Genomic DNA, 26,275 nt, shown 5'->3' with positions numbered 1-26,275 from the left:
ACATTTTATCAAACCTTTCCAGATCTATTCTAGCCATTGAATAAATTCATACCTGAAAAGACACAATGAGTTTTTGAAGGTTTTCTTTGCCAACACTGTAGCAACATTGTATCTGTGAAGCTATTAGCAACAACACTGCAAATATAAATTCAGATACCTGTAGTCTGTGACCTACAGATGGCTACTTTACTTTCAACACATATATATAGATACAGAGGTTGCAGTCACTGCCACAGGCTCATCTCCACTCTTCCTACCTTCACATCGGAGATCCAGGGACTATGGCCATGAAAACCGTTATAGAAAAAAATAGAAATTTCTGAATTTTAGCAAATGAAAAGCAAGCATATGGAGCCACATAGGGCAGGTGGCTACAGTAGGAAGATCAGGACAATAGGGAAAGAAAGGAAACATGGATATGGGATGGGAATATGGAAAGGAGGTAGAATATTAAAAAATTATTCTACACTGGGAGCAGTAGCTCATTGCCAGTAATCCCAGCATTTTGGGAGGCTGAGGCAGGTGGATCACCTGAGCTCAGGAGTTTAAGATCAGCCTGGGAAACAAGGCAAAACCACGTCTATACAAAAAAAAAAAAAAATTAGATTGGCATGCTGGCCTGTGACTGTAGTCTCAGCTACTCGGGAGGCTGAGTTGGGAGGACTGCTTGAACCCAGGGGCTTGAGGCTGCAGTGGGCCATGATCATGCAGCTGTACTCCAGCCTGGGCAACAGAACAAAACTGTGTCTCAAAAACAAACAAACAAAAAAAACCAAAAGTTATTCTATCCACCTGAAATTTTTATATGCAGGCAGGCCTATGCCCAAAAGGATGAGCAGCAAATGTCCTTTTCTTACCACAGCACAAGTAACAAAAAGAAAAAAGTAGGAAATTGAAATTATTGCTGACTAGCCTAGAAACCCAGCCACCAATCTCAATGGTTTTTTTATGAGAAAACTACAAAATTACAAGTTTCAAATGCATTCAGCCAACATATGAAGGATGTGAATGAGGTAGACATGATCCCAACTCCAATGTCCAGTGCGAAAATAAATTAAAACTATAAACAAGCAAATAAAATTATATACTGTGATAGGCACAATGAGGAAAATAAAGTGCTGAGCTAGAAAACAGCTGGCGGTACACATTTTAAATATGGTGCAGTCTTCAAGAAGTAGCTTTTATACCAAGCTCAGAGGTAAAGAAGGAACCAGACATTTCAGGAGAGCAGGAGGAAGAATAATCCCAGAAAATGGAACACGCCCTGAGACAGTAAAGAGTTTGTCTTACTCAGGTACAAGAGAGATCACTAAGGATGGACAGGAGTAAATCAGATGGGAGGATGGGATAAAATGAAGTTTAAAGAATTTAGGTAGAATGGTGATTTTACTTGGATGTAACGGAGAGCAACTGATGTGCTTATAAAGAAACCTGTTACTTTAGAACACAGCCAAAATTATTTGTTAACTGAGGATATGTTTTCATACATCATAATCGTAAAAGTGAATATTTTAAACTGTAGAAAATTTCCATCAGCTGTAAAGCTGTAAGTCATTTCATAATACTGTAACAGTCGTATAGCTATTGTAGCCTTTTCACTTGTCATCAGTAAACTTCCCTACTCTGTTAAAATCTGGCTCTAGCGCTCTGCTGCCTTCAGAGCACTTACCACACTTTGAACTTTTTTGATTTTTTTTTTTTTTGGTCTTTCCCCCACACTGTTCTGTCTACTCTACAAGTACACAGGCAAAGCCTGTCTTGTTAACATTCTTTTCCCACAAGCTCATACCATACTTAGCACTAAGTAGATAATCAATATTTAATTTAATTTTTTGAGACAAGATCTCACTCTGTCGCCCAGGCTGGAGTGCAGTAGTGCGATCTCGGCTTGCTGCAACCTCCTCTTCCTGGGTTCAAGAGATTCTTGTGTTTCAGCCACAGAGCAGCTTCGATTACGGTCATGTGCCACCACACTCTGCTGGCAGGTAATTAGTACTTTATGCACAATCAACAAAAATTATTCATCTAGTATTTAATGAACACTTAGTTGTTCTAGACTCTGAGGAAACGGAAAGACTGAAATATACCATTCCATACCTTTAAGAAGCTCAAAAGGGGGACGGTGGGGTCTCATAAACAGCTAAGTTATGAATGCTGTCAACAAACTGTTTTGTAAGTCCAAAGGAGAACACATGGTCAGACAAAAAATTTTCTTTGTGCAAGCATAACTATTTACGTGGAAAATCCAACAAAGGCACAAAAGTATAATCAGAGACATTTAATTAATACCTTTACTAAAAAAGTCTATCATGCAAAACAGCTTCGTTTATATCAGCTGAGGATAATGGGATACTGCCTATCTTATTTCCCGTGTGGACTTCAGCATGGGGAAAGTCTGACAAATATCACATTAAAACAAAATAACCAACAACAACAAAAAAAACCTCTAACTGCTGAGCAGTGCATAGGGTAAGCTTACACAATATCCAATCTGTTGTGTGAAATTCCAGAATTTCCATCCCCACCAGGTCTAAGGGCGCCAAGTTTTGATCTGCACTGATTCAGCAGTATGTTTACAGTCTTTTCACAGGTATTTGGCTACCTAAAGAAAAATAGTCATGGCTACACTAGCAGAAAGGAAGGGCAAATTATAAAGAACAAGGAAAGAAAGGAAGAAAAAAAAGAAAAGAAAACTAATAGGATCACAGGATTAAGTTCAGCATTATTTAACAAGTGATACACAGAGCAAGTTGACAAAAACAAAAACCTTTTCAGCATACTCAGAAGCAAAAACAGGGCTGTGTAACACAACTTAGATCTAGCGTTCTGCTGAAGTGAAATCTTGCACTCCTTGAAAGAGGAAATAACTTTCTTCCCCCTTAAAAGCACACACACACACACACACACACACACACCACAAAAATCAGCAACAGCTTGGCATTTTATAGATTCTTCTAGTCCCTTAAAAAAAAAACAGCACAGCATGACCCTCAAAAAGAACATCAGCACCTTTAGCCAGCTTAAAAAACAAATCCGCAGCCTAGAAAACAAAGAAATTGACCGTGCAATAAAATGTGGTTGGTGTTAATAAAGGCAGATTTATCTAATTTATTTCTTAAACAGATGTGTTGTAAAAACAAGTAGTGTAGCTGCTGTTACTGTTATGCAAAAAAATAAAAAAAAGGAGAAAAGAAAAAGAAAAACAAGTCGTCAACAAGTTGTGCAAGGGGCTTTAATTAGTTTTTCTCAGCATGAAACGAATATGAAACCAAATGCTTTTAGTACCTCAACTCGAATTTTATGTAAATGGCAATGGTTCTAAATTAGTAATGCTCATGTCCTTACCAAAGTCTAACTTGTGTTCTAAGTCGTTCAACTCAACATCTGTGTATTGGACACATTCCTACTAGTTGGAGTAGGAAATGAATCTTTATTCCTTGCCCACATACAAAACAAAACACTAATATTTGTTGAAAGACAACTATGAAATTGCCTATTATACTGGATTTACTGATGAACTAAAAGACCTCAAGCAAACATATATTCAATACTAATGATGCAAAATGGCAAAAATGACACCAAAATGCCAAGCATTGAATTGAAGAAAACAAGTTAAACATGGCTAAATATAAAGATCCCATTCATGCAGTGTTTCTGGGAATACTGTCAAACACCAGCAACTCTTCTGGTTATTTCTCCTCGCAAGAATACTGCTGAAATAAATGCCAGCTAGCAATCTCACAGCTTATCAATATAGGCTGAAATTTCCAGAAAAGTTGCTGAGCAGAAGCGAGGCCCAGCCACAAACATCAGCACCACATTTCTAAAGGGAGGCAAACCCGGCAGAGGATACCACACGGTGGGTGCACTTGCCAGCATTCGAGCAGGAGGGTGTGGACCCGACAGGCAAGGTCCGTTCCCCACCGGTAACGCCCCTACCCCTCGGCCCGCCCAGCGCCGGCCCGCCACAGTTCTTCCCACCCCTACACTCAGCTTCCACACAACAGCCCTCGGGCTCCGGAGCCGACGCTCCGCCACCCCACCTCTCTACAGAGGGGCAAGGGGGCAGTCGCCCCTCGCCTCCCCACAACCCCGCGCGCGCGAGGCCACCCTGCGCCAGGACGAAGGACGGCGTTCGCCCCGCGCGAGTCCATACACAGCTATATCCTAAAGATCCGCCCCAGAGCATCCAGTCCTCTCTCCACCCCTCCTGGGAGAAGTGGCCCCCACAATGTCCTTCAAATCCTTCACACCCGGTGACCGCGACCGGTAGCCTTACCCCGACCCCAACAAACACACCCCTAGAAATAACGCCTCCGACTCCAGCCGACTGGGTGACTGATCGGCAGCAGCGCGTTCACGACACTTTCGCGATTGCCGTAAAGGGAGACAGGGTCTGAACGAGCGGCGCCAAAGGCGCGCTCCTCCGGGCCATGAGCGCGCCCCGGGGGCCGACCGGTCTGCTCGGGAGCGCGCCCCACAGCTCCGCCCTGTCTTATAGCCGGCGGGCTTCGGCGCAGGCTGCCGGCGCAGGTCTGTCTGGTAAGGTAAGCCGAAGCAGGGGAGAAGGGATGGGCCCCAGCACCTGGAGCTGCTCGCTCTAGAAGGGTGCGTCAGAGGGTTGGATCTGGCAGGTCGGGGAAGTGGGTGCAGCCTGGAGCCCCCTCACCCGCGTGGCGGCCGCGCGAGTCTCATGCTGGCTCTCATTGCCTCCGGTGGCTACCTGTGCCAGGCGCCAGAGAGGGGCTGGTCCGGGCGGCAGCTGCGGGTGGGCTCCGGGGCAGCCGGGGGCGGGGATGAGTGCAGTGGGCTCAGTTCTCCGTGCTCCACCTTTCTGTCCGCGTCCTTGGTCTCCCCTATTCCTCTCCTACCCCAAGCAGTGCCTGGTGCCAAGTTCCGACTCTCGCGTCTTTTCCTGGTCTTAGGCAAAGCGGGGAGGAGATCCTCAAACGGCCTAGTGCTTCGCGCCTCTGGAGAAAATCAGCGGTCTAATTAATTCCTCTGGTTTTGTTGGAGAGGATTACCAAGAATCTTCACCCCAGTCCCACAAAAGCTACGGTTGAGTACACGTTCCTGTTGTTAGTTCTGGGCTCAGATACACTGGTGGCTGGAAGGAGCGTGGGGGAGGGGAGAGTTTGAAATTATGATCCCTGGTGACCTTGTGTGTTTACACGAAGCTCGGTTTTTTACACTCAATTCTATCACAGTGGGTGGGTCCCACACAGAAAGGAAACTGCTGGTCTTGGGTATCTTTACATCCGTGCTTTGTTTTAGGATACATCTGAAAAACACAGAAACACCGTAGAAGTAATCTTTCCAGTTCTCCCAAATTTTAATTTATAAATCAGTAGCCAAATGCAACTCTTGTGTTTTGCATTGCATTAACAGATTGTCCTCATTTCTCTTAATGTAACATTAGACGCATCTTACAAAAACATTACTTAATTTTTTAGACTCTTTAGAATTTAACCATTAGGAGAATATTAGGTTTGTCATGAGGTCAAGTTAGAGTTTAGAAAAGTAAGTATTTTTAAATTATATTTTATTTTGAGCCTGATGGTTCTGTGCACCTCTAAAAGAAGCTTAGAGCTTTCTGACTGATCACTTAGAACATCCAGACTTTACTTTCTTATTTCTTAGCATTCACCACTTGGTGAAGACAGCATGAGAAATTCATTTTATTACCAAAGGCATTTAAGTATTTGTAAAACAAACAAACAAACAAAAAACAAACAAAAAGCCATTGTAATCACAGCTTTGATTTGATTCATGGAACTTCACAGAAAGCAGAGAAGTTAGGCTGCAGATGCAAGAACATTCATTGATTGATTGAGACGGAGTCTCGCTCAGTTGCCAGGCTGGAGTGCAGTGGAGCGATCTCAGCTCGCTGCAACCTCCACCTCCTGGGTTCAAGTGATTCTCCTGTCTCAGCCTCCCGAGTAGCTGGGATCGCAGGCGGACGCCACCACACCCAGCTAATTTTTGTATTTTTAGTAGAGACGGGGTTTTGCCATGTTGGCCTGGATGGTCTCCATCTCCTGACCTCATGGTCTGCCGGCCTGGGCCTCCCAAAGTGCTAGGATTACAGGTGTGAGCCACCGCGCCTGGCCTGCAAGAACATTTTTATTAAATGTTCTTACTGCCCAATGAAATTTATTCCTGTATACTCTCAATTATTTTGAACGGTTTTCTGAATTATGAATCTTTAAAATTTAATTTTGTTTGGTTGGCCATTACTCAGCAATGCTTGCAGCTTTCAAAGGCAAAAACACATTGACAATTAGTCTTCCTCACCTAGTCCATGCATTTAAATTCCTCAGCTGTCATTCACAAACTGGTAAACCATTTCAAGTCTTGCTTCTGTAAATTGCCAGTTTAAACAAGTAAGATTCTGAAAGCCTAAGAAGATACAAATCCAAAATAATTCATATATAGAAAAAATTCATACATAGAGGTTGTTCTCCATACCTGTGGCTTTATGACTACAGAATTAATAAATCATCTATCATTATTATAGTGTATGCTTATTCTGTTACACTCCAAAGAACAACTCTTTGAATACTGTAACTCAGAAGCTAAGTAAGCTGCCTGAAATCATACAGTTGGTCAGTAGTAAAGGTAGGACTTGCATTTAGATAAATCTCACTTCACAGCTGTGTTCTTTACCTTACATCACATGGACTTGCAACTGCTTTATTTGGCTTAATAACAAAGCTACTTTTTCCCTCATTTTGTCTCTCTATAGGAGAAGACTCAATATTTTTCCTTCTATCCTTTTTCACCTAGTGAAGGTGTTGGATGTGAGAATGCACATGAAAATTGATATCCTGGAATTAAAACATTATTTAAGATGGTACAACATCATTATGAAAAACTCAGTTGCCAACTCTTTAAAGAAAATTAACCTGTTAACAATGCTATAGCCTAGTATTCTGCCCATGAACAATATTGGTGTGTTGACTTAAAACTGTACATGTTTTAAATTATGTGGATTGAGAGAAAAACTTCTTATTTTCTTTGTGTGTGGATATTAGGATTTACAAAAGGTGCAGGTATGAGCAGATCTGAAGACTTAACATTTTGTGAACTTGTAAAACAGGTAATTCATTTTTCACATTATAAGAGGAACAAGTACATATTGATTATCTCTGATAATACTTTGCATATCTTATCTAATCCGTGAATAAACCTCTATGAAATGGGTATTATTTTATACTATTTAACAGATAATACTAAAAACTACCATTTATTATCCATCATCAGTGCATTAGGGTCTTTGCTTGTGCTTTCAGTATAAGCTGTACAAACACTACCCCTCACAGTCCAGTGGAACTTTTCCACAGTCATGGAAATGTTCTAAATTTTTACTGTCTTGCATGGTAGCCACTAGACACGTGGCGTGTGAGCATTTGAAATGTGGCCAGTGTGACTGAAGAATTAAAAATTTTATTTAGTTTTAATTTATTGAGATTTAAATTTAAATAGTTACATGCAGCAGTAGTTGCTGCATCAGATGGTACAGTCTGTGCTGATAACGTTCCATTTTTCTTTCCTTCCTTCCTTCCTTCCTTCCTTCCTTCCTTCCTTCCTTTTTTGATAGTCCTCTTCTGTCGTTCAGGCTAGAGTGTGGTGGCACAATCTCAGCTCACTGCAACCTCCGGCTCCATGAATCAAGCTATTCTCCTTCCTCAGCCTCCTGAGTAGTTGGGATTATAGGCATATGCCACCATACCCAGCTAATTTTTGTATTTGTAGTAGAGGCAGGTTTTCACCATGCTCGCCAGGCTGGTCTTGAACTCCTGACCTCATGATTCACCTGCCTCAGCCTCCCAAAGTGCTGGCACTGCAGGCGTGAGCCACCATGTCGGCCTCACATTATTCCATTTTTCTTATTTATTTTATTTTATTTATTATTTATTTTTTTATTGCATTTTAGGTTTTGGGGTACATGTGAAGAACATGCAAGATTGTTGCTTAGGTACACACATGGCAGTGTGATTTGCTGCCTTCCTCCCCGTCACCTATATCTGGCATTTCTCCCCATGCTCTCTCTCCCCAACTCCCCACCCCCTTCTGTCCCTCCCCTATTTCTCCTATTACATTTTTCAAAGGAGAAACTGGTTCAGTGAAGTTATGACGCTTGCTCAAGTTCACACAATTTTATTTAAAAGTTTTGAGCAGAGGAATACTTTAGGAATGTTAATTTGGTAATGCAGGTGGAATGGGTGAAGGGGAAGGAAAAAGCAGGCCAAGAGAATTCAAAGTCAGAATCACATGGTTACAGTGTGAATTGGGAAGAAGAATGGTTTAAATGACTTGTAGAATTGCCATGACTTGGTGACAGCATGTGAGGACTTTATAAGAGAGAACCTAAGATTCCTCTGAAGTCTTAGAATCCTGATAACCTGAAAAAATGGTGTTGTTGTTTACTGAAATAGAAAAATCATGAACAGTTTTGGGAATTACAAGGATTTTGCTCTGGCTGTTCATTCAACAAATATTGAGGGATTACCTTGGGCAAGGCCCTCTGCTATGCTTGGTAGAGAAGTGGAAGAATTTTATTCCTTTAAGACACTGTTCTCACTTTTCATACTGTAGAATATAATGAGCTATAAAAGATGTACAAATCAGGTGCTCTCAGAGAAAGGGCTGCTTATTTCTTTTCTTTTCTTTTTTTTTCCAAGTCAAAGTCTTGTGCTGTCACTCAGGCTGGAGTGTAGTGGCACAATCTCTACTCACTGCAACCTCTGCCTCCCAGGTTCAAGCAAGTCTCCTATCTCAGCCTCCTGAGTAGCTGGGATTACAGGCATGCACCACCATGCCCAGCTAAATTTTTGTATTTTTAATAGAGACGGATTTCACCATGTTGGTCATGTTGATCTAAAACTCCTGAGCTTGTGATCTGCCTTCCTCGGCCTCCCAAAGTGCTGGGATTACTGGCGTGAGCCACCGCACCCGGTCAGGGGTGCCTATTTCTATATACAAATGGATTAGGTGACATTGTCTGTGGAAGATAGTATTTGAGCTTTTGAAGAAAAAAGGAAGGATTTAGACAAGTAAAACAACAAAAGAGGGAGGAGGTTTTGCTGCTAGCAATGAGGTAGACAAAATATTTTGAAAATCACTTTTGCCAAAATACCTAAATGCTGAATAAATTACATTGCTCATTAAATTGATGACAGGTCTTCTATGAAAGAAAGGGAAATCTCCAGGGCTAAAAGGTTAAAAAAAAAAAAGAGAGCTGAAACTAGAGCAGTATACTAGCAGAGTGTTTCCTTTGAGGGCATTTGGCTGACAGCAAAAGTGAAGCACAATCAGGGACAGGTGACAGGCTGCTTTCTACCCAAAGTGGAGAGACAGAATTCATACCTCTGTAACCTCCCAGGCACACAGCTCCCATGGGTGCCATTCCATGGTAGTTGATGTAAATGGTACCTGTGTTTCAGGGGGTCATGTTTTTCTAGAATAAAGTTTAAATTGTACAACTCATGGTATTGGAGAAGCACCTTCCTCCAAATTCACTGAGGACCCACAAAAGTCTACATACTCATTCAAAGGTGGGCCAGAAAAATATCTCCCTCCTGGTAAAGAGAGATCACAAAGAAATTTGTAAATTTTCACCACAGCTCCAGGTGGAGGAATGAAGATACTACCTGAGAACTTGAAACTGGAGGGTCTGCCATCACTCATAGTCAAGGTTCACATTTATATACCTACACTGTCTAAAAATCCAGAAGCCAAGAAATTAACATAAAGTCGGCCTGGGTTGGTAATATACCATAGTGTCTGGAAAAAACAAATACAGATCCTCGCTGTAATGACTCACCCTTCATTTAAGCCTTTTAGAATACTCCCAGATTTTAAAATTGTCTAAATACAAGCTCACAGTCAAAAGCCATAAAACATATGTGCAAGAGTCAGCTGAACTGACAGAGACTCCTAAGGACTTATAGGAATGATCAGAAACAGAAATTAACATTTAAAGAGATGAGAGATGAAAAATTAAAGATCCTAGAAATGACTCAAAATCATGTAAATTAAGAACTCTTGTCCTGGAAACCTGTGCTGAAGAAAGCACCAATAGGATTTTGGCAAGGAGTTGTGATTAACTGAACAGATGAAGAAAAAAAATGTTAATGGGAGGTTAAGGACTGACAAGGAAAAAGGAAGAGAAGAGAGGAGATTACGAAATGCAAATGTACATATTTAGCAACAAATCAGATGGTCGGAGTAAATGACAAATACAAATCAAAAATGGGTGAGATTTCATTCTTTGGAAAGTCAGTCTCAGATGAGGAAGCTGTAACTAGTAAAAAAGTTCATGAAAAATACTTTATTTCTTTAGGTCATCAAAATAGGAAAAGATACTCCTTCAAACATGAAATTATTCTCACATGCATAGAAGTACTGTAATTTAAAAGTATTTCTATATTTTTAAAAATTAAAAGAATTAAAAGCATGAAGTTGTACCAGTGTTTCTTAATTCACATTATTGACTCATTCTTACTTAACAACATCCTTAGTCTGGAATTCAAGGAAGAAAGTGGTGATGTGTGGTACAGGTATATTTAAGCCCTCTGTCTCTGCCCCGTCTCCTGCTGCCCCCATGTAGGAGCTGAAAATGTAATAGTGAACACAACAGTTGTTTCCTACTCTCACGGAACTTAAAGTTTAGTGAGGAAGAGAAAACCAAACAAGCAAGTTAAGTACAGTGAGTGCCCTGGTTGGGGAAGTAAAGGGTGCTGTTAAAAACAAAGCAGGGACCCTCAACTGAACCTGGAAGGATTGAGCCTTGGAAAACATATAAATGTTAACTGGGTAGGTAGTGTTCTAGTCACCATGAAGGTTTGAAGGTGTGCCAGAGCACGTGACACATTTGAAGATCTGCAAGAAATTTGCTATGGCAGTGTGGCATAGTTGATTTAGTGTTAGAGTCACATTGCTTGAGTTTGAATCCTGTCTCCATTACATCCAGCTCTATGACCTTGGACAATTGTCTTAACCTGTAATTCTGTTGAGGAAAGAACATATTTCACATATTTCAGGTATTCCATAAACACCGTTAAGGCATAGTAAGGAAGACTGAGAAATAATAGAAAAACTAGGCTGAGCTGAGTGGCTCACACCTATAATCCGAGCAATTTGGGAGACTGAGGTAGGAGGATTTCTTAAGCCCACAAGTTTGAGACCAGCCTGGGCCACATAGTGAAACCTCATCCCGACAAATAATAAAAAAAAGTTAGCTGGGCCTGGTGGTGTGTACTTGTGGGACCAGCTACTTTGGAGGCTGAGGTGGGAGGATCACTTGAGCCAGGGAGATCAAGGCTGATGTTAGCTGTGATTGTACCACTGCACTCCAGCCTGGGCAACAGAGTGAGGACTAGTCTCAAAAAAAAAAAAAAAAAAAAAAAAAAAAAAAAAAAAAAAAAAAAAAAAAAAGAAAAGAAAAACCAACCGAAGTGTTTTTCCTATTCTCTCACTCAATAATCAACACAATGCTTCTCTGATCATCAACAAGTATAGAGATTAATCTCCACCAGTCAACACCAGTTGGATGTCTCCTAATTCAATTCTGATGGTATCTACCTAGAGATAGCATCAGATCGCACTTGTTGAGGGCTCAGTCCCACTAGACTACCTCACAACTTCTGACACCAATCACAAGCCCAGGTTGTCTTACCTGTTTCTGACTGGATGACTATAAACCAAGGTTCCCAGTACCCCCTTCTTATGTTTTATTAATTCGCTAGAGTGGCTCACAGAACTCAGGGATACGCTTATATTTACCAGATGCATAAGGCCAGCGATGTGGGAAAGGGCACAGAGCTTCTGCGCTCTGTCTGGGTGTGCCATCCTTCAGGAGCCTCACATGCTTGGCTGTCTAGAAGCTCTCTGAACCCAGTCCTGTTGGGTTTTTGTCGGTACCTTATTACACAGGCATGATGAACATAACTCTTATCCTCTCTCTGCCTTCCTGGAATTGGGGATGGAGGACTGAACATCCAATCCTCTAATTAGGCCTTGGTGTTTCCTGTGACCAGCTCCCATCCTGAAGCTATCTATGGGCTGCAAGCCTTGTTAGCATATAGAAGACCCTGGAGATGCCAAGGATTTTAAGAGCTTTTTACCAGGAAATGGGATGAAGACCAAATACATTATATTTTGCAATATCATAGGGACTGCTTAGGAAATTATAATAATTGGCCAAGAGGTAATAGTTGTTGGGTAAAGTAGTGACAGTGAAGATGGAGAAAAGGGGTAGATTTGAAATGAATTCAGGAGGTAGAATAAACAGTACTTGGTACTCAGTACTTCCTATGGGAATATGGGATAGAAAGTTAAGTTTCTAGCTATGTCAAGTGGGTGGTGAATCTTGGTTCCACTCACTAAGAAGGTGAAGGAGAGTGGGTGTTGGGGTATGGCATAAGGGATGATTTCAGAGGTGGAACAGCTTGGGGTGGTAAGTACAAGGCTGTGGGCATGGATGGCTAAAGTAGGATGAGGAAACCCTTGTGAATTATCTTTTCTAATTGGTTTTTTCTATTTCAGAAAACTTGTTTGAAATGTGGTGGTTTCAGCAAGGCCTCAGTTTCCTTCCTTCAGCCCTTGTAATTTGGACGTCTGCTGCTTTCATATTTTCATACATTACTGCAATAACACTCCACCATATAGACCCAGCTTTACCTTATATCAGGTAAGTGAAATGTATTCTTTGTATGGCAGACTCTTTATGCCTCATTCTTATTTTAACATTGAAGCCAATATTTAATGTCAAGCTTTTAAAAATCAGATTTGACACTGACATTACAACAATAAAGGGAATGTAAAAAGGAATTGAATTTGACTTTTTTTATGTGATAGAGAAATGTAGAGACAGCCCAGTAAGATTCAGTTTGTGAACTGGTTATTGAACTGAGACTCCTTAATGCCTTGTTTTCTAAGTATTTGAAGTTGTTTGAGAATATAGAATTAGAATGATTCTCCCCTTAAATTTAAAAAATATGCTGCAAACAATAATAATAATATGAAAAGATAATGGAAATGACAAACATTTCTTGATATACTTACTGTGTAGGAAGTGATTTTCTAAGCATTCTTCATATCCTAAGTAGTTGAATCCTTATAGCAACCAGATGAGGTAGGAACTGTGATCCTCATTTGAGAGAAAAGGAAATGAGGTGCAGGGAGGTCAAGTGATTCGCTCATGGGAATACAACTCAGTTAGTGTTGGAACCAAGATTTAAACCTGAATAGTTTGACTCTAGAAGCTAAGCTCTTACTCTTTATGCTGCCAAAAATTTATCAATAATGTTTTTGAAATCTTACAATGAATGAAGAATGGGTAGTTAGTTGCATATGCTATGTCCATAACCCTCTTTAAAAAAAAAAAAAATTGCAATAGCAATAAGTAATTATTACAACAAATTTTAAACAGTACTAGAGAGATTATAAAAATAAAAAGTGAAAATCCCTTCCTGACAGCCTCCAGTTTCTATACCGTAGAAGTAATTCATAGTTTGGTAGATTTCCTTCCAGAGTTTGGTTTATCTTGTTATCACTTTTGTTCAAAACTCTTTTTTTCTCCTTCTTTCTCACTGTTTTGCGTTTTAAATTTTGTTCTGTTTATAAAAAGTGATAGGATGGTGCTCGCTTCGGCAGCACATATACTAAAAAGTGATAGGATATTGATATACAAATTGCTTATTCTTCCTCCCTTTTTTTTGGCTGTTACAAACAGTGCTATAATGAAGGTTTCATTACGTATAACAACGTATCGATACTGATGTGAGGTAGATTTCTAGAAGTAAGATTGCTAAACAGGTAATAGGGCATCTACATATTTTATTTGACATTTCCAAACATACCTCTAAAAGTGTTGCATCAATGTATGCATTCACAGAAAAGATATGAGGAAATCATAATCATATGAATGGTTTCTGAGCTATTGAGGTTTAAACCTCTGTATAAAAGTTGAATGAATTACATAGGACAGGGAGATGAAGAAAATGTAATTATTAAAATACTGTTATTATTAAATATGATTAAGCAACTACCAGTGTTTTAATCTAAATGCTTTCACCTAGGTCCTCCCCTAAAAGTATTCAACCTCTATGTGATGCCTTTGAAACATCATCTCCTCACAGAGATGCCAAATTTTGTTGCTGTTGTTGAGCAATATTCTTTGTTTTGCTGCAGTTGTGGTTGTTTCATTTATTCATTTGTTTACCTTCAGAAAAATAACCTTTCCAACATAGAAAATAGTAATCTTTTAAAGAATGATAAATTGGAAGGTTAAATTTATCTTTTACAAATGTCGAGAAAAGATCTGGGCATTACTGTCTGCATGTGTTGTTTCTACAGTGGTATGGTACGGCACAAAGGATGTAAACAGACTGGATGCAGTTTGGGAAGATTTACAAAACCCAAAAATGTTTTATAATTTAAGGTTCCAATTCGAGGAATAATTTGATTTTACCACTCTGCTAGTGGAACGTGTAGCCTAAGTAGCCACACTATTCTTTAGTAACTCCGGAAGATACATATTTAAGATTTTTGAGAGTCTTTCCGAGTATTTCTTTTTCTCCATCTGAGAACTTGTCTCCATCTGAGAACTTTCATTTTGAAGAACTTTTAATACAGCCAGCCTTCCGTATCCATGGGTTCCACTTCTATACATCCAATCAACCATAGATTGAAAATATTTTGGGGAAATAAATATCAAGTCTCAAAACTTTAATTTGCCCACTGCCAAGTACTATATTGAATCCACAGGAATGAAATGATGTGTATTAGATATTATAAGTAATGTAGAGACAATTTAAAGCATATGGGAAGATGTGCATGGTTTATATGCAAATACTACACCATTTTATATAAGAGACTTGAGCATCCCCGTTTTGTTATACAATGGGGACCCAGGAACCAGTCCCCCACAGATACTAAGGGACTACTGTAATATAAGAGGCCATTTAGTTCTTTTTCAGAGTTTCAGTTCCTTGATGGGACTGCATGTGATTTTCTTTAAAGCACCCTAGACACTTCCTTTTCTGTTCTGCCCCTTCTGCTTTTTAAATTTTTCTGCTCTTGAACTTAGTATTACCCTGAGGTCTTTCTCCAGCATTCTGACACACATATTTAAACTCTAGTACTTATTTTTATTTCTTGTAGGCTCATTTTCTTCATCTGCAAAATGGTTGAGTTAAGCTAGATAGTCTGCAAAATTCTTTTCAGTTCCTACATCCTATCCAAAAGGTTTAGCTGTTAGCCTGGGCAACAGAGTGAGACTGTCTCAAAAAAAGAAAAAAAAGTGTAGCTGTTAACAGCTCCAGTAGACATAACCAAATGTAAATTTCACTTCAAAGGCAATTTTGCTACAAGTGTACTTCAAGAGTTCTCTTAGTTGGTTCAAGCAGTGGCTGCCCAAGGGAGTGCCTAGCCACTGGGGTGAGAGAAGAAATATTACAATTTATATATATATATATATATATATATATATATATTTAATCTAAAAACATTTAAACTTTGCCAATATTTAACATATAGAATAATGTTAACCATATATTTTGATGTTAGATGGTCAGACATTGTTTGGTGATGATGTATGATCAACATTTGGTGACTACTGAGATGAAGTGCTATGGTAATGAGGTGATGGGCATGGCTGTTTCCATTTGTAGGCCAGTGTATGTCATTCTGTCCTGAGCCAAAGGAAGGAACAGTTAGCCAACCATTTTGGAAATGCATGCCTTTGTTTACTTACAGGGTAATCCAAAACCCATGCATCATTTGGAGTATACCTATGAAAATTACAGATTTCTTTTTTCTAAGAATAATACATATACATTGTAGAAAATTTGAAAAGTAGAAGAAACAAAAAACCCTTTATTCCCTACTCCTGAAGATGGTCAAAGAGTACTAAAATCTTTTGTAGCAAAAGATACATTTTATTATCTTGTAATTTTTCTTTACAAATACATTATTTTTTGTTTCTCTATTTTTACATTTTTATTTTTTTTAAGAGAAAGACTCATGGAATTGTAAAGTTAGAAGGAGAAAGCCTTAGAATTCATGTTTAATACTTTCCATTTCCTAATGCCCCTAATCTAAATGTTTACAAATCTTATGGGTTCTTACCAGCTGTAACTTTCTATTTCTTTTTTCTTCCCATTGCATTGTCTTAGTTGAGACCCTGATTATCTCGTTCTTGTAGTACATCAATTCAAGGCCAGAGACATTGTCCTTTTAATCTTTGTAGTAGTTTGAGGAAGGGAAAAAGGAACTAATATTTAATAGGTATCTCTCATTAGCCTGCTACTATGCTAGATACTTAATATGCATTACATTTCATCCTTATAGTGTTATGATGAGGCTGGGAGGGAATGAATAACCCCATTTTGCAAATGAAGGGAATACTTTTAGGCAGATAAAAGGATGAATGTAAGGTCCTGCAGTAAGTAAATGGTAGGTTTTTAATCTGGCGCTGTTTGTTGCATACTGCTCTGAAAGACAGGCATGCAAGTGGTTACATTGCAATGCTGTGTGGTAAGTGAGTTCAGAAGCGTGAAGTTATAAAAGTTCAGAAAGCATGCCGGGAGAGTCACTATCTGCTAGAGGAGTTTTCCAAGACTATAGAGAGGAAGAGACTCAAAACGTCTTGAATGTAAGCTCTGCGAGGGCAGGGGCATTGTCTATTTTATTTACCACTGTGTTCCTGTCCCTGAAATGGTGCCTGGCACATGGTAAGTGCTTGATAATACTTTTAGTATTTGATCAGTCAGTGAATAGGTATTAATTGAATACAGGCATAGTCAGCAAAAGGTGCAAAAAGGCAGTTGTGAAAGATGTGGTGTTTAGGGAATATTCTGGTGGGACAGATAAATGCATCTGCCTGAATGATAGTAAGTCAATAACAGAGTCTTAGCATACTGAGGATAGCTTTTAAAAATCAATATGTATTGATTTCTACTATGTGGAAGAGAAATAATCCTAAAATGATGTGAGTAAAAAGTGAAGTAGGCATATATTTGTGAACTCAAATTGTTATGTTCTCTGTATAAAATGATATATGAGTTGAACTCATGGACTTATAAAAGATAAGAAGTTTGAAGTAGCTCCTGGTATTCTTATCCCTTAGAAGAAATATATGTGTCTATCTAGTGAGAAATCCACATACCTCCCTTTTTTTTCTTTCAGTGACACTGGTACAGTAGCTCCAGAAAAATGCTTATTTGGGGCAATGCTAAATATCGCAGCAGTTTTATGTAAGTAGTGAAAGTGATATTAATAATGATATTTAATAGCCAAATTGCTACAGTATTTTCTTCTTTCAACACTGTAGTGTTACTTGTTATACTTGAGAGTATGTTATCACTAAAACAATGGATCATAATTATGTTACTTTTAAAAGAAAAACACTTTTCTAGAAATGCTGACTTATGGGAATAAACCTTTAAAAAATATATATAGGATTATTCTACTATTCATTCAAATGGAAATTGTTAAATATAACCAAATACTTCTTGAGGATTTTAGTGGACTTCTTACGCAACCAGTAGGGAACAAAGGGTTATAGATGCAGCTGACCACAACTAACCCCAACTAAGTTTCTTTGGGATAAACAAAGAATAAAGTTGGAACCATGTTTTGATTTTGAGCAACATTCTATTTTTTTTTTTTTTTTTGACGGAGTCTCTGTCACCCAGGCTGGAGTGCAATGACACAATCTCGGCTCACTGCAACCTCCGCCTTCTGGGTTCAAGTGATTCTTCTGCTTCAGCCTACCGAGTAGCTGGGACCACAGGCACGTGCCACCACGCCTGGGTAATTCTTTTGTATTTTTAGTAGAGACGGGGTTTCACCATGTTGGCCAGGATGGTCTCGATCTCTTGACCTCGTGATCCACCCGCCTCGGCCTCCCAAAGTGCTGGGATTACAGGCGTGGGCTACTGCATCTTATTGAGCCAAGTTGTAATTTGAAATAAAATAATATGAGTGTGACACATACAAGCTTTTGAGATTTTTGCCTATGCCCATTTTATACATATTCTAGAACTAGTTACTTCTGATTCTGATGCTAATCACAAAAATATTTTGTGTTTTATATGACTCTAAGTATTTGTAAATATGAGACCCGTGGAAGGCAAATGGTTTGCTTAGTCACTGGAGACATCAGTAGTTCCATAATACAATCTTAAGGTTCTTAAACTTTCACAGCATGAGCCAGGCACACAGGTATGTGACTATAGTCCCAGCAATTTGGGAGGCTGAAATCAATGGATCAGTTGAGGTCAGGAGTTGGAATCTGGCCTGGGCAGTGTAGAGAGACCCCATGACTTAAAAGCAAAAACAAAACTACAGCTTTTTTATTTCTTTTTATTCTCTCTGATTAATTTTAAAAGGAAAATCTGTGGTGCTGGATAGCAGTGACCTTTGTGAACTCTTCATTGGCAACTGTATTTCTTAGTTATTTATCACTTTGTTGTTTTTTGGATTATCTTTTCCCAGGCATTGCTACCATTTATGTTCGTTATAAGCAAGTTCATGCTCTGAGTCCTGAAGAGAACCTTATCATCAAATTGAACAAGGCTGGCCTTATACTTGGAATACTGAGTTGCTTAGGACTTTCTGTTGTGGCAAACTTCCAGGTTTGTGTTTTAGCCCAGCATAGGTATTTTCCTTAAGTACATAAATATACATATAAAGGGAAACCTGAAGCATTCAGTTACATGCTATTGTTATTTCTTTACCTTAACAAAATAGAAATCACTTCTTTTAAATTCTTTGACCCTATTAGAAATAGCTATTTGTGCAATGAGAAAAAGTCATATTTAAAAATTTGAACAAATTGTTTTAACTTTTTTTAGGATCCACTAAATTCTAGTAATTCTAGTAATGAATTATTAGACTATTCATTACTACTTAGTTGGAGGTTACTTCAACTCAGTACTGAAACAAAATTAATATAAATTATAAGTGACACAATTATAGATTTTAAAAGTTTTTAATATGTCTAACAATTTATAGTCATTTACCTATTTTATCTACTGGTTTGGTGGGTATTTTCATTGATTGCCTGCATTTGTAGGTGTCCTGCCTTGTATATGAGGAAATAAAAGGAAGAACTGTAGCTCTTCTAGCTTTTTCTCAGGAAAAGATAATGTCAAATACTTAAAGTAGTGGTCAACCTTTATCAAATATTTTTCAGTTTTCCACAGAGAGAGCAGTAGGAAAGAAACATTGGGCCCAACTCTGAATAAAAGTAAAAGTGGGAATTTACAGTTGTGGAGCAGGGTGCAGTGGTTAGTGGATGGAAAATTACTAAGCTGGAAGCATAGGGGTTAAGGGATTCTGGTTAAACAGGCTTAGTTTGTTTTGCGTTGCTATGAAAGAAACTTCAGGCTGGATAATTTATAAGAAAAGGGGTTTATTTGGGTCATGGTTCTGCCGGCTGTTCAGGAAGCATGATGCCAGCATTTGGTTACGATGAGGAAACTTACACTTTTGATGGAAAGCAAAGGGGGAGCTGGCGTGTGCAGAACTCACATGGCAAGGGAGGAAGCAAGGGGTGGTGGTGCCAGGCTCTTTTTAACAACCAGCTCTCATAGGAGTGAATAGAGTGAGAACTCATTTACCACCCCCAAACCCCCATATTAATCTATTCATGAGGGATCCACCCCTGTGACCCAGACACCTCCCATTAGGCCCCATTTCCAACTTTGGGGATCAAATTGCAACTTGATATTTGGAGGAGTCAAATGTCAAAACCATAGCAGTGACCTAATAGGATTCTTGGTGAAGGCAGGCCAGGATGATTAGACATCACTTGAGGTGATAATTATATTTATAGTGAAGATGTGGAGGATGGCGGATTCTGGCTAAACTGACTTAACAACATTCTTGCTAAAATTGGGCAATGCAGAGATGAACATAGCAACCCAGAAGTCAGGACCTAGTTGACAAGAGAGTTCAAAGGAACCTAAGCTGGGGTTGGTGAAGGAGAGAATTTTTGTCACCTGACAAAAATTCATGTAATTTCATGTAATTCCACTGACATTCATGTTTGCTAGATATTGAGGTGCAGGGGGTTGTACACAAGTTGGAAGAAATGGACCCTGGAAAAAAATGTAGTTTTGCTGACGTTAATTCCCAGCAGCTAGTTTATACTATAAAAGGAGAACAACAATTTGAATGGACAACTAGCTAGCTGTCTGTACCACAAATAGAGTTCTGCCTTCCCTAATCAGTTTCTGTGGCTCATTGTTAAATGTTTTGGGGAATTTTAGTGTCACACTAAAAATGGTGATTCTCTGTTTCACTTGTCTCTTGGTCAATATAACAATGTTTCTCATTACTTTTACGGTAAAAATGAATCTTCAACATTTGTTTACACAGCCCAGCAAATTCCAGTAACAGTTCTTGATAGCACCCACACAAGCTGCCTTTCCACCTTTTATCTCACTTACTTAAGGTAGCCTATATACTTTATTGTTTTGCTTTTAGCTTTTATTCTAGTTTACCTTCACCACAAGAGTCCCTTTGGACTTGTAATTTTGAATTAAATTACTTTTTCTCTCTTGATAACATCTCTTCATGCAACTTTAGATGCCCTCTTCATCTTTCACTGATGGCTGTATTGCTGAGCACTGTTTATAAGCAGACCCTGTAGCATCACCCAAATATCAAACAGCTCTTACCTTTCTTTTTTTTTTTTTAATTAAAAAAAATTTTTTTTTCTTTTCTCACCGCTCTACTACTCAGGATCTCCCTCATTTCCAGAGTAAACCTTTACTATTTAATTAAAGTGGTGAGTGCACTGCTTCCTCCTCCACTTCCCCCTTTTCTTTTATGGGACAAACCCTAGGTGATTTATACAGGAAAAATTTTACAAAGTCAGGTCTATAAGGTTTGCCCTTGCAGGTATTGGCTTGGAAGAGAGGCTAGCACTATGTTTTAAATGGAGTTGGGACTTACTGGTTTTACTTCTTGAGGATTTTTTGAAGACATTCACTTCTTTTCATTTCTATCTTTACTTCCATCTTTATTGTCTTCTCAGGTAGTTTAGATTTCATCATCTCTCACCTGAGCTACTGGCCATAGCCTCCTCAATGGTTCCTGTGCATTCATTCTTACATTCCTTTAATCATTTCTTCATATTGCAGTAAAAGTGATCTTTTGGAAATGTAGATACATCTTACTTTGCTTCCCTGTGCCCTTGCTTAAAGCTCTACAGGTTTAAAAATTATGTGAAAGGAGATACAATCAAGAGAGAAAAAAATAATTTGCTAAACCACCAAACTGCCTAACTAACTCAAAGATCTTGTATGATCTGGCTTATTTCTACCTCTCAAGCCTAACTTTACATTATTCCCCTTCTTAATGTCTCCATTGTATATATCACTGGCCTTTTTGTGCTCCTTAAATAGCACAAGCGTATTTAACTCCCTTTCACATGCTGTTTTCCTCTATTTGGTATGCCATAATGCCTTTTATATCCATGGTGGTTTAAATTTATTATTTTTATTTCTTAGTTGATGTATTTCTTTATTAATTGGAAGCACAATGGTTTTGTTCACCATTGTATCTCCAGCACCTAGTTTAGTACTTAGGACAAACATGCTTTCGTTAATTGTTTAGTAACTTACTAAGAGGCTAAAGGAACTATGCAGGATTGGAAAAAATTCTCTTATTGCTATGGCTGCCTGCATTTAGAGAGATGCCTGATAATTGCTATAAGATGGTATTTGAAAAATCTAACTTAAAAAATAAAAATTGAATTTCTTTTTATACAAATTTGTATATGGTGTTCAGTGAAATAAATACATGGTAAGTGTCTTCACTATCTACTGAAGGAAATTTTTTTTCTTCTTACAAAATGTATCAAAGGAGAGTAGTAAGAGTTTAGTAAGCAGAATTATTAATTTTCTAGGTCTGCCATAATAAAATATCAAACTGGGTGACTGAGTAGAAATTTATTCTGTCAAAGTTCGGGAGTCCAGAAGTCTAAAATCAGGGTGTTGGTAGGGTTGATTCTCTACCGGGGGCTCAGAGGGAGAATCTGTTCCTGGCTTCTGGGGATTACCAGTAATCCTTGGTGTTCCTTGGCTTATGGGAGTGTAACTATATAAAACCAATCAAACTATAGCCAAGGAAGCATGTTTTAATTTCTTGAGTCTTTAAATTTATTTACAGTTAAATTGAATTTAAATGGAAACTCCCTATGCCCAGTACTGCAGTCCATTCCAATCTTTTCTTATTGTACTATGCTTTTTCTATGACCCTTATCACCACCAGATACACTGGAATTTCCGTATTTCTAAAGTTTATGTTTATTGTTTATGTACCTTTACTAAAGTCTGTGAGGGCTGGATTTTTGTCTGTTTTATTGTCTAGTGGATCTGAAGATTTAGAACAGTGCCTAGCACCTAATAGGCACCAAGTAAACATAATTATTAAGTGAAGAAAATAATAAATAATTCATATGATATTTTCAGTGGTAGTATATGAAATAGTTTGGTTTTACTCTAATCCTCAGGTTTATGCTGAGTATTAGGAGAGAAAATTACTTCAGAAAGTAATTTGTAGAACTGGCTGAGCTTCTCTACTTAGTGAATGTCCTATTGAAATCTCTGGCTTGTGCTTTTAAATGTTGTGTTGCCAATGTGTTCTGGGTTTCTTTTGTTGACTTATTTCTTTCTCTCTCTCAGAAAACAGCCCTTTTTGCTGCACATGTAAGTGGAGCTGTGCTCACCTTTAGTATGGGCTCATTGTATATGTTTGTTCAGACCATCCTTTCCTACAAAATGCAGCCTAAAATCCATGGCAAACAAGTCTTCTGGATCAGACTATTGTTGGCTATCTGGTGTGGAGTAAGTGCATTTAGCAGTATCCTTCACAGTACAGTGTGGCTATACTTGGAAGGGAACTGAATGACAAAATTTAAGTGAACACTATTGGTGCATTGTAAGAACTTTTTTTTTTTTTTTTTTTGGTAGGAGAGATTCTTAGGTTCACAATCCTAAACTAAAGGTTTTAAAATATGAAATTCAGATTGTACACAGTACCTCAGTAATTGAGCTAGGAACAAAAAACTGTTTAGCCTGATCATATTCACTTCATAGAAATGAAGGATGAGTAAAGGTCCTCTCTGAGAACTATTATCTAGTTAAAGATTATGACAGAACTGCTAGTTTTCTGAACAAAGAGATGGGAATTGACTGTGAGAACCATATCGTTGTGACCCTCAGAGCACATTTTTAGTTTACAGTCCACTGCTGTGTAACATTCAGTCTTTAAGAAAATGGGTTCAGACCTTAGCAATAAATATGTGAGTAATCCTTTTAGACTTTAAAGTGATTTTCATTCTTCTCTGAGATTCTTCCTTGACTTGTGTTTTTATAGTGCTGATTTGCTCATCAGTTTTGCACAGTGGCAATTTTGGGACTGATTTAGAACAGAAACTCCATTGGAACCCTGAGGACAAAGTAAGAACTTACAGTCTATAAAACTTAGTTTTATATTAAAGATAATTATTTTGGTTAATCTTGATGTATTTTTCATTTCATCAGTAACAATGAAAGTCTTCTGGTAGAATAATCAGGTCTGTATTAGGATTATTTTCTAGATATGGTAGGGTTTATGTAGAATCATCCATATTCTCCTGTCACCTGTGATATGTAGATATTATCAAAATATGAAGAGCATTGTGGTGGCAAAAGAGTTTTCTGAGAAATTGACTCAGAAAACTATACCTAAATATGGGTATAGTATATAATATACCCAACTGAGATTATTTGTTTTTTGAATACTTGTTTTCTGAATTGAAAAGATGTATTCTTCCACTTTTTGTTATCTGGAAATTGATTATGGACTCTGCATTTAGGTTTCAATATAGTGGATATCTGAATGGATAGCATCTTGGACCCTGAGAATAAAGGAGGAGGGACATATACGAAATAATAACATGAATTCATCTGTTTTCACAAACCACCTGGTGGTGTTTTAAGTAATATTTTAAGAATTAGTCCCAAATTGGACATGTTTGTGAAAATGAATGAATGAAATAACTTACTGGATTTTCCCAATTGTAACCCATATACAATTCAATATCATAAATATAGCACTTACTAAGTTTATTCTGAGTATTGTCAAACTTGTCTTAGTCACATATTATGAATCATATGGCTTTGGGAAAGGCAGTAGTAATTTCTCGATTGTAGAGTAAAAATGATCCTGTTCTGTTTTAGCTCTTTAAGTGGAAATTTTATTTGCCCCCAGTGAAACAAAGTGTCATTTAGGAGGACTGCCTAATGCTGACTCTTTAATTCTAGAGATATGATATGCCTGGTAAGTCAAGAGTTGATTTTCGGAAGCCAGATTATTTTATAAGAGTTGTGTGTTTTTTTATTTAAAAATAGTATATAGATCATTTAAATGAAATTTCACAAAACTATTCTTTTTTTCCCCCTTTCACTCAGGGTTATGTGCTTCACATGATCACTACAGCAGCAGAATGGTCTATGTCATTTTCCTTCTTTGGTTTTTTCCTGACTTATATTCGTGATTTTCAGGTAAGAAAATACAGTGTTAGACTTATGCACTCAGACTTCCTTCAGGTGGACTAAGAGAACTTCCCATAGACAACTCTCCAGCCTTTTTGAAAATTAACTGTTTATGATTTGGTACCATAAACAAGTGATGTAACTTTTCAGGTAAATTGTTTCTGTGTTTAAAGAAGTAGTGAATTGCTAGCAAGATTTAGCCTTGAAAATGGGGCTATAAAATACATTTCAGAAATTCTTACATAGAATTTTTTTATGGATTCTGAGTACCTTTACATAGTTCATTCACAATATTTGGTTTTACTGATTCTTGTAGAAACCGAAGAAAAACAAGGAACTTTATGAATAGAGAAGCTTGGTTTTTCCAGATTTTAATTGGTACTAAAGGAAATTCCTTTGACAGTAGATCTCACTCTTATTACCATTAGAATTGACTCACATTTGTAATCACAAGGTAGTCTATAGAACATATTGAAGAAGTGATCTCTCTTTAAGGAGTAAACTTCTCTATATAATTTTCTTTTCTGTTCCAGAAAATTTCTTTACGGGTGGAAGCCAATTTACATGGATTAACCCTCTATGACACTGCACCTTGCCCTATTAACAATGAGCGAACACGGCTACTTTCCAGAGATATTTGATGAAAAGATAAAATATTTCTGTAATGATTATGATTCTCAGGGATTGGGGAAAGGTTCACGGAAGTTGCTTATTCTGCTCTGAAATTTTCAACCAGTTAATCAAGGCTGACAGTAACATTGATGAATACTGATGATCAGGAAACACGAAACAAGCCATTTGATAGGTTATTTTAAAGGGTATCATCAAGAAGACTATTAAAAACACTTATACCTATACTTTTTTATCCCAGAAAATAAAGTCGAAGGACTGTGATATCATAGTTTTTTATACCTTATTTAAGAGAAAAAAACAACCTGACATGCACCAAGCAGTCTGCACAGCCCAGCATTTCAGGTTTTGTAAATCATTGCAGATCATGTTTTGTTGGGAGCACTTTTATAAGAGACATTTTCCATGACTAAATAATCAGCATTGGTCAGTAAATCCTTTAGAATTGGGTTTTGAAATGGAAGTTTTATCATATTAAATCATTTTGTATAGTCTTAAATTTTTTGTTGTTGTTCTGAAATCTACCTGTAAAGGAAAGTATGTCTGGATTCATGTGAGCCCTTTCATGGCCTAAGTTTTGCCCAAGAAATTTTGTAGGTAATGATTTATTATTTTTTTTTTTCTGGCCGCAATGCCAGATCCTAAGCTAATTGTTCTATAATACACATGCTTGCAGTAATTTCATGAAGTTTAGTCTCTAGTGTGAGACTTTAATCACCAGGGAAGGAGAGAGGTACCTATAGGTAAATTTACTTTAGTCACATTTTATATAAAACAAAGGTGAGTATTCATGTAATATTGAGAAGTATGGGAATAACAGCAGATATGATTAATATCAAACAAAAGTCATAACTGTAGTCAAGAGCTTCTTAGATTTTTATTTGTAGCAAGTTATAATTAGTTGTAAAAGTAGTCTTGTATGGGTAAATATTGAGCCTTTTTAATAGAATGTAACCTTTGTAGAGCTGAAATTCTAAAGAACAAAATTGGCAATCCAATTAAAATAGATGCAAAATAATTGTGATACATGCATCTACAAAAACATTTTTCTCATTTTTTCTGGTTATGCAAATGATTGGATTGTTTCT

The 26,275-nt window shown here is 37.9% G+C and overlaps 2 protein-coding genes across 11 annotated transcripts in view; one reads left to right on the top strand and one right to left on the bottom strand.

The window, feature by feature from the left end:
* CEPT1 (choline/ethanolamine phosphotransferase 1) overlaps nucleotides 1-4,852 on the bottom strand; it is a 46,877-nt gene extending 42,025 nt beyond the window's left edge. For 2 of the 7 annotated variants that reach the window (XM_017499340.1, XM_017499337.1), the window contains exon 1: nucleotides 4,280-4,371. The gene's annotated coding sequence lies outside the window, so the exon portion shown is untranslated. Of the gene's footprint in view, nucleotides 1-1,849; nucleotides 1,979-4,279; nucleotides 4,379-4,669 lie in introns of those variants that run through there. The other 5 variants (XM_037728139.1, XR_005195572.1, XM_017499339.2 and 2 more) reach the window with 5 other exon arrangements.
* DRAM2 (DNA damage regulated autophagy modulator 2) lies at nucleotides 4,407-26,040 on the top strand. 4 transcript variants are annotated; one of them, XM_017499343.2, is made up of 10 exons: nucleotides 4,407-4,547; nucleotides 4,926-5,058; nucleotides 7,035-7,099; nucleotides 12,550-12,694; nucleotides 17,194-17,261; nucleotides 18,505-18,644; nucleotides 22,704-22,881; nucleotides 23,398-23,480; nucleotides 24,474-24,566; nucleotides 25,091-26,040. In XM_017499343.2, exons 4-10 carry the CDS (start codon nucleotides 12,564-12,566, stop codon nucleotides 25,196-25,198), a joined length of 801 nt encoding a protein of 266 aa, XP_017354832.1. In that variant the 5' UTR covers nucleotides 4,407-4,547; nucleotides 4,926-5,058; nucleotides 7,035-7,099; nucleotides 12,550-12,563; the 3' UTR covers nucleotides 25,199-26,040. The 4 variants fall into 4 exon arrangements, with proteins under 4 accessions (XP_017354832.1, XP_037584070.1, XP_017354831.1 ...); XM_037728142.1 differs by lacking the exon at nucleotides 7,035-7,099 and having other exon boundaries at nucleotides 4,926-5,078; nucleotides 25,091-25,686; XM_017499342.2 differs by lacking the exon at nucleotides 7,035-7,099 and having other exon boundaries at nucleotides 4,408-4,547.
* Nucleotides 26,041-26,275: the final 235 nt, after the last annotated feature.

Source organism: Cebus imitator, unplaced genomic scaffold (assembly GCF_001604975.1).
Source record: "Cebus imitator isolate Cc_AM_T3 unplaced genomic scaffold, Cebus_imitator-1.0 Scaffold256, whole genome shotgun sequence".
In the NCBI taxonomy this organism is placed as follows: domain Eukaryota; kingdom Metazoa; phylum Chordata; class Mammalia; order Primates; family Cebidae; genus Cebus; species Cebus imitator.
The sequence above is the reverse complement of the archived record's forward strand: the minus strand, read 5'-3'. Positions and strand labels throughout refer to the sequence as shown.

What these genes read in the sequence shown, in the direction of transcription:
- DRAM2 (XM_017499343.2), top strand. Translation starts at nt 12,564, where the DNA reads ATGTGGTGGTTTCAGCAAGGCCTCAGTTTCCTTCCTTCAGCCCTTGTA. An exon ending in CTGTTGTGGCAAACTTCCAG is followed by an intron (nt 18,645 to 22,703) that starts GTTTGTGTTTTA and finishes TCTCTCTCTCAG; the next exon opens with AAAACAGCCCTTTTTGCTGC. An exon ending in ATTGGAACCCTGAGGACAAA is followed by an intron (nt 23,481 to 24,473) that starts GTAAGAACTTAC and finishes CCTTTCACTCAG; the next exon opens with GGTTATGTGCTTCACATGAT.